The sequence below is a fragment of the Larimichthys crocea genome, chromosome VI (assembly GCF_000972845.2).
Source record: "Larimichthys crocea isolate SSNF chromosome VI, L_crocea_2.0, whole genome shotgun sequence".
NCBI classification, from domain to species: Eukaryota; Metazoa; Chordata; class Actinopteri; family Sciaenidae; genus Larimichthys; species Larimichthys crocea.
The window spans coordinates 14187876-14196395 of record NC_040016.1 but is presented as its reverse complement, the minus strand read 5'-3'; the positions used below and the strand labels follow the sequence as shown (position 1 = coordinate 14196395).

General features: G+C 38.6%; 1 protein-coding gene across 1 annotated transcript; it reads right to left on the bottom strand.

Moving 5' to 3' along the window:
* Positions 1-3660: 3660 nt before the first annotated feature.
* Positions 3661-6835, bottom strand: npffl (neuropeptide FF-amide peptide precursor like). Its single transcript, XM_010756481.2, has 3 exons — positions 6539-6835; positions 5636-5751; positions 3661-4081 (listed from the first exon to the last, which is right to left on the bottom strand). Exons 1-3 carry the CDS (start codon positions 6683-6685, stop codon positions 3961-3963), a joined length of 384 nt encoding a protein of 127 aa, XP_010754783.1. The 5' UTR covers positions 6686-6835; the 3' UTR covers positions 3661-3960.
* Positions 6836-8520: the final 1685 nt, after the last annotated feature.

Genomic DNA, 8520 nt, shown 5'->3' with positions numbered 1-8520 from the left:
ATTTTATTGTAAGTGGACGGGATGGGGAAGACCTACAGTAAGCTGGATAAAGAGAATATTTTCTCTCACTGGGTAAATCCTCTGACCTGAAGAACTCCCTCCCTCTGTATTCATGTATGAATAAATGAAAGCAACACCAGAATCCTTTTTTCTCGGTTTAACTCTGCCGTTATGTCGCTCTGCTAGAATTACACACAAAAGACACACTTTAATTTTCTTGTAGCTGAGACTGATAATAAAATGTTGGCAGAGCATTTCCCAAATGTCTTTGTCACAAAGCAGAAAAGTCTGTAATAAGAGATCACATGCTCTGTGTGCGTGCGTGAGAGAAAGCTGACAACAGTTCTCCTACACAACCTTTTATGTTTACAGTGACTGAAGGAAAAAGACAAGTAACATTAAATAGTCTGTGTTATGTCTGTTTGTGTCTCTTGTTCAGGAAGCTTTAAGAAAAAAAGCCCACAGCTGTGCACACAGTCTCCTACAGGTTAGTAAAGATCCTGTTGATTATTAATAAAACAGTGCATATTGTTTTATTATTTTATGTTTTGACAGTCCTTGCCAGAGGGAGGTTTTAAATTTTCATCAGATATCATGCTATCTCATTTTGATCCCATACCACAATCTTCAATCTGTGTTGTTCTATACTCAAAGTAAGACAATAACTAACCTAAATAGATAGATACCCTGTAAAAAGCCTCACATAAATACATAAATAATTAACGCAACCACAAAAATAAGCAACCAATAGAGCATAATCATCAAACCAAACCAATCACATACATGAGTTTTGAGTAACAATTGCCTTAATTTATTCATCTTATTATCTCTCACAATAGATGGCATAATATGAAGATGTGGTCAGTTATTTTCCTCAAAGCAAACCTCTCGCATATTTAAAGGACCATACCTGTGTTTTAGAATTGTATACACTTGATGCACGTGATGTTTTTAATTTATTTTTAAGTGCATGCTGTATAATTTTAAAATTTCTGAATTGTATTCTCCCAACTGTTCAAGACAGTCATCATTTATTTCAACATAAACTTGCAAATTGCTCGCTGATTCTGGACAATCATACTGCATCTAACAGTCTTGGATCACCTTAACTTATTTTAGCTCCTCAGCAAGCAGTAGAAATCTTCTTAGATTCTTTCTTGTTGTTTAATGTTAATACAAACCACGTCAAACCAAAGGTGGCACTGTATTCGTTTTGTGCTGACCAGCTGCCAATGATGAGTGTCACCATAGCTTGATTTTTCATTACTGCTAAAGGCTTTCTTTCTCATGTGGATATATATGAAGGAAAAAGAAGGGATGTCTACGATGTTTGGGTAAAGAAAAGGTTTGTAAATGGTTAGCTGTAAAGTCAAAGAGCATTTTGTGCTTTTAGGTCACGTAGGAGAGCGCACCCCTACATTTTCCCCGTGACATTGACTTTGCTTTTTTTCAAACAAGATCCTTCACTCACCCTGTAGCCATTAAAGATTGTTGTGTGTGACGAATTGTGCTGTGTCATGGCCATGGCCGGTAATGGCTTAGACCTCCCTCTCGGCTGTTCAACATGGCTGCTTTCCAAGATGATGACCATGGGGGAAAATGGGACCCGAGAGATTCAGAGAAAGGTCAGCAAGCCACAGATACAGAAGGACTATCTAAAGGTAACTGCAGTTCATATTCGTTGATGCAAAGTCACTGCATACAAGTATATCTATATTTCTCTCCACATCAGTCTGTCTTGTGTTGCTTTCTCTCTCTGTCTCGTATAATGGCTACACACAGACTTTTTGTCTGAGCCCCCCTGCAGACTCATGAAATTCAGATGAGTTGAGTCTTTTGTGTTTTATCCCAAAATGTTTCTTTTTACCTCATATTTATTTCTCATTGTGTTTCTTCAGACATCTTAGTTGATGGTTGGGGGGTTTCTTTTTTAATATTTTGGCTGACAGTGCCTTTCTTTTTCTAAAATGATTACTAGGAGTTTTCCTTGTTCTCACTGAGGTTGGTGAAGTAAACACTTTAGGTAGACTTTGTGCTTTTTTTGTCTTTTCTCAATGACTTATGACTTTAAAAGTCTTTTTTTTTCTTATATAACTGGCAAATATTGCAGATGAAACATAAATCTGACCTTTGTGTTGCTTGTCAAAGTAAGTTTTCTAGTGTGGTTTCTTCCTCACCTTATTGCTGTGAGCCAGACTTGAATGGGCTCATTACTGGATCCTGACACCGAAGGGCAGAAAAAACTAGACAGTTTGAGACAAGCGCAGTTATAATGACTATTTTTCCACCAACTACCAAAAGAGGCAACAATGAACTCATTCAGCACTCAAAGAACAACATAACAAGACGTGGCAGCCTCCATAGACACGATGGCAATGGTTAAGAGACACCAGAGAACGACGGATGAACTTCTCGTCGTGGATGAGAGCTTTGTGAAATAAAAGGCTGAAAGACAGATGCTGAGCTGGTTGCTATATCTTGTGCTGTTGCACTTGACTCACTCATTTTTGATCATAAGTGATATAATAATAACAAATGCACTTACAGATACAGATGTCCATATTAGTGGTATTGCACTCTAAAACTGGGGGCACTAAATCACAACAAATACCAATTTCTCCACAATGTTCTTTTAAGTTAAAAAACAAGAGGTCAATAGTATCCAATCAACACTAGTTATTCTTCAATTTGTCTTCTGGGCTCATAAAGAGGAATGGGAGGTCAGGCTAATAAAAGACTCATCCTAAGAGGGATTGACGCGCTTTCCTTCCCAGTAATTGGCTGCGGAAAATGTGAAAGCATAGAGTAATTGCATGTTGCTGTCTTTTAATTAGTGCTGAAGCTTATTGCACACTGCTTCCCCAGGTGGCCTGTAAATTCACCACACACAAAACCAAACAGCCACTGCTAGTCTGCAGAAGGAATCTGTGCATCACAGACAGATAGAAACATTTTCTATCCGTGTACCATAAAACCTCATCTTGCACTCGACTGTCTGTGGAGAGACAAAAGCAAACTAATTACATGTACAGTGATATATTATTTCAAACAAAAGTGTGTTTCATATGCGTTGCAGTACATATCTTTTTTTTGTGTGTCCTTTACTTTACTTTACATTCCTCTGATGTAAGAGCAAGCCTGATAAGACGAATCTAATGCAGTGGAAAAAACAACCAGAGTAATTATATGCTTGTATGTGCTCTGGCAGATGCTCATGCTGTAGCGGATGCATGAGGAGGTACAATTATAATGATGATCTAAATGATGATACAATTACTTGTGACTCATGCTTTATGCTTTATGCATATTGCAAGGTGCCATCCTGCTATTGACTTGTGGGAAATTATATATGTATGGGGATAGATATGATGTAAACACATGAGATTTGGAGACATCACCTTTGGCTTTGAGAAGTTGTGATGGCCATTTTCTGTTTTAAAACGAAATGATAAGGAGAATAATTATTATTTACAGCCCTAAGCTGTATTTCAAAAAGAACATTGGTTCAAGTAATTACATTTCTTGTATCACGCAGATGTCAAATGTCAGACAGGAGAGATTTCATATGACTGTAGCATCTGTATGGTATTCAACAACACCCCCCAATAGATTATTGTAATCATACACAGACAAGTTTATGATTTCCAACTTCAACACTATTTTATTTGCCTAGAGACCAGAAGAAAAAAAAAGCTTGTAGCAATCAATTTACAGCAAACACTTTTGGTCCAAAATAACATTCCAGTCAAGACAAATGAGGTCTGCTCGCTCAGAAAACCTTAATAGGCACTCATCAACATGCTTTTTAGTGTTGGAAGTCAGAAAAACCTAGAAAAATTGAAGCTCATGTCATCTTAACTGCTGGGTGTCAAGTAAAGTCTAATGAACCAAAAACATGCTTCAAATTTTGTCTCTCCACAGTTGCCTTCTACTTGGCCTTATGCCAGGTCTCATGACAGATTATTTCTTGCCAAATCTCTGGGGTACAGCCATACTCCAGATCTGACCAGGGGCAGCCTCCCAGTCGCGGGAATGTATCTGATCTTCCGAGACTACCTGCCCTCTGGAGCCACGACCAAACCTACGTGGGAGGAGAAACAGAGGCAAGAACTGATGTAATTCAGAGTAATGTGTGGTTTGAATGAAAGCCATTTTGTTAGACATTTTTTATTCTGTCGATCTAAGCAGGAACAACCACACAAAATCAAGCTTTTGGTCAAACATGGACAAATATAATTCACTTAAAATAGACAAGCTGCAAATAGACTTTTAATCTTACATAAGAGTTACTTTAAAGGTGAAAAAGGCAATCGTTTTAGTATTACATTTAAAGTCTCAAGGATGAGACCACTTTGTGTCATTTGAAAATTCAGATATGGAAAGGAAATGACTTGCAAAAGGGTTAAATTAGATTTTCATTTTACAACGATTAGAGAGAAACTATTTTGATAATCATCACTATTCAAGACATCATCTATTCTTAGCAAAATGGCTTTGACTTTTGGACTATTAGACAAAACAAGACATTTGATCACATCACCATGAGTTCAAGGAAACTGAGATGGACATTTTCATCGTTTTTTTTTAATGTTTTACAGACCAAATGATGAATTAAGAAAATAATTCTCAGATTACTCAATAATAAGGGTGATCATTAGCTGCAGCCTTATCTGCATGGCTCTTGCAGTTCCCCGATAATTTCAGAAATCAATTATACACTGCTGAAGGTCCAATGTGTAAGATTTAGGTGGCTCTATTTACAGAATATGGCAGAAACCGAATATAATATGCATAAATATGTTTTTATTAGTGTATAATCACCTTGAAAATGAGAATCCTTATGTTTTGAAGCCTTGAGTTTGGCATTACAGACATTGTCATCTTGGTTTTCATAGCCAAAAATGACCGTATATGGACAAGAGCGTGGGTAATATACTGCAAGTTGGACTGCGCTTGGCAGGAAAACAATGGCACCCTGCCTAGTTATAAATGTACTTGTATTACAGCTTAACGGTACACTAAAATACCTTTTTGAAGACATTTGAGAAATTAGCAATGCAGTAACAGAAACTTGATTCATATTTGATTAGCACTGCCTAGTTTGATAGTTTGATGCAAGTGTTGTGAGCCCAGTGAGCTTCGCTGGATGTACTTACTGAGAATGACTTAGCAATCAAAGGGCAGCCATGGCCTAAAGCATAACCTGCATACATCAAGTGTGAAGTAGGATTATTTTCTCATATTCTCTTTTTTGAGAAGTTCAAATTATTCTGCTGGCCATGAGAAAGAATGCAGGTTTAAGACACCTCTACGTTGGCTTTACTTTTCAGACCAAGAGATCAGTCCACTAATCATGCTGTCAGTGGAGGCTGGACTACGCTTTTTCTGAAAATCCTCAGGCAACCCTAAAATTGCACTGACATTGCAGCAAATGTTGTATTTTCACCCAGACAAACCAGAGTGAGACAGTACTGGTGTCATATTTTCCTGCAGTAGAATTGGTAAATATTTTGTTTTAAATGACACCCCATAGGAAACTGCTGTACAGCAGGTTGAGGTACAGTTTCATAGGTTTACTTATTTCTTGTATGATTGTTTGTATGTGTACTGTATGTTGTGTAATAATGGCACCGACCTCTGTGGCTGATGGAGGACAGAGTTCCTGGTGTCTCTCTGAGATCCGAACAGCAGAGCTCTCAGCACAGCAGTCAGCAGACGATCATCAATGCCGTGATCTATGTTTTCACTCTCCTGGAGCACAGCAGCATACGCACAAACAAATGCAAAGACTTATATCAAAAAGTTTGTATTCTGTTTTTGGATTTAAAAAAAATCAAAGCACCATAACTAGATTCCATTTTGGGTTGCAATATAAACCCCCAAGGGTTGTAACTCTAGTCACTCATTCCTGCTGTGGCAAGAGACCTTGAGATGTAGATATCAGTCTACAAAGGCACAGAAATGTAGCTCATGCCAAGCCAAATATCCATCCACCTTTATCTTTATGCAAAATAACACCCAGATCTGTCGGCAAAATTGGAAAACCCTCTCTGTCCTGCTCTGACTGTCTGGTGACCCCAGAATATATTACAGTGTATTTCACACTCATGCATGAAGAGGAGCATTATCCAAAATCTAAATGGGTTGTGTGATTTAGGTTGTCTCACTTGATAAAGGGGCTAAAATCCAATTAGCATATTTTGTCACATGGAGTGGCAGACTCTGAAAATGTTGGCATGACTTCTGGTTCTTCACAGACAGTCCATATTTAAATCCAGCCTAGAGACAGACTGTACATTTTAACACATGGTCTTGTGCGCCAGAGATACGTTTCAAATTTAGGTTTTGTTTTCAGATACCAAACTTATTTATAGTTGGAAGTAACATGAATTATATGGCTGAAAACACACATAAATGGAGCTATTCTAATCGTTTCTACATCCGTGACGCAGCTACAGATACATCAAGAGCAAAGAAATGTTATTTAAATTCATGAATTGCACATTTTTTATTTTAGGTTTGTGAGTCTGTGTCTCACCAGCCCAAGCAAGTGGTCGGCCATGTTCTCCTCTGAGCCTGGCAGGATGTCAGTTTTGTCCAGACTGCCTTGGATGTGAAGAGCACGACTGACGCCAGCCATTGCCATAACCAGAGCCAGAAGAGTCACCACCGCAGCTGTGTCCATGGTCTAAAATAGCACAAGAGGTCAGATGAATGGTGATGAAAAAGGCAGAGGGCGATTTCGGTTTGTCCGATTACACCTGTTGAATTCAAATGCTCAGCTCCTGGAGAATGACCCGTCCAAATCAGGGTTAAGTGTCCTCTCTGTGATGTGTCCTGGATAACTATAGTAGTGGTAACCTCCTCGCCGGGTCTTATATACGCCTCATGGTCACTGGTTGGAGACACCCAGGAGACATGGAGAAAGATGCTACTGTACAAAGGGGAACAGGGGACAGGATGGAGGAAGAGCTATCCACTAATATGAGACTTAACCGGGTCCATTTAGCAGGATCAGGACATTAGTGATGATGCCAGAGTGCATTATTATGTGAGCCCTTAGGGTCACGCACCACAACTCCCAGTTATTAAACAGATAAATCCCTGCAAATGGACTCTGATCCCCCAGTCCCTGTTGTCCAGTAGTCAAAGAAAAACAATATGTAAGAACAGTCATTACCACCACCAAAATTAAACAGATTAGGCTGGATAGCTCTAGTGATGTTAGGCAACAAAGTAACAAACCTAAAAACCTTTTTAAGGTGGAAACAGATATTGTAAAGGAATCACGGAAAGAATGACGCCCTAACTGCTTATTAGTTTTTTTATTACTTAGTTCCCGAGATAATGTTTGCAAACTAGAGAGTACCTCAGGGTTTACAGTGATATTAGATTGTTATAGAACGTTTCATTCATGAATGAACCAAGTTTGTATCTTGATGGCATCTCACATAAATGTTGTGGATGTTTATTTTCGGGATTTTAGGGATCACTTTGTGTAGGTGAAGGCTTGTCAAATGTAGAGCACAGTACAGATCAATAGCAGCAGTATGGGGTCATCTGAATGTTCGCTGACACAGTAAAGTGTTTTTCACACTTGCTGATGAAGAGACTTCCATAAGAAGCTTCTCCCAAAGGAAAGAAAATGTTCATTTGTTAAACGTCAGCTTCCTTCTTTCTGCTAATTTCAAACAAAGGCAATGAGTTTAACCTGTGAGAGTGACGCTAGCTTCATTAGTGCCATATGTGTTTGTCCCTGTCTTCGACACAGTGTGTGTGTGTGTGTGTGTGTGTGTAATAATAATAATTAGTCACTTCCCCAATACTGGATGAGACATCAGCAGATTTGGCTTGTCAAAGTGCCTAATGGGTGACAATCCGCTTAAACTGCAACACACACACACACACACACACACACACACACACACACCTAAACACCACACACACACACACACACACACACACACACACACCTAAACACAGGCACTCACACACATGCGCCCACGCAGCCTAACTGCCCCTGTTTAACTGCCATGACAACCAGGATGACATCTGAAGGATTCAGAGGGGAATTAGTTTTTTATTACTATAATAAGATCATCTGCTTTTGGGTTAGGAAAAATCTAATACACTCACTGACGTTCTAATAAAAAAATATATTTAGTCTGTGCTGATTTGCTTAAGACTAAGTCATTTTTAAACCACTTATGGGGCAAACCTGTACACTCTGATGCAATCCAATATAAGAGTCTTGACATGAAGTGTCCTTTTATGATTCCTGTAATGTCTACTTTTTGTTAACATTGTCACAGAGGTGCTAATTGAATTATATGTTTTAACCTTGAAGGTCCAAGTTATTAATGTGTTGAACTGGACTGTATTACATTGAGAAATGTTTTCAATATTCTGCCAACAATGTGCCTAGCAGCCTCCAGAAATTATATCTCATTTCAAATGAGATATGATTTTTGGAGGCTGCTTTGGCTGCAATTAAACAAATGAGTCATTTGTTTAATTTGT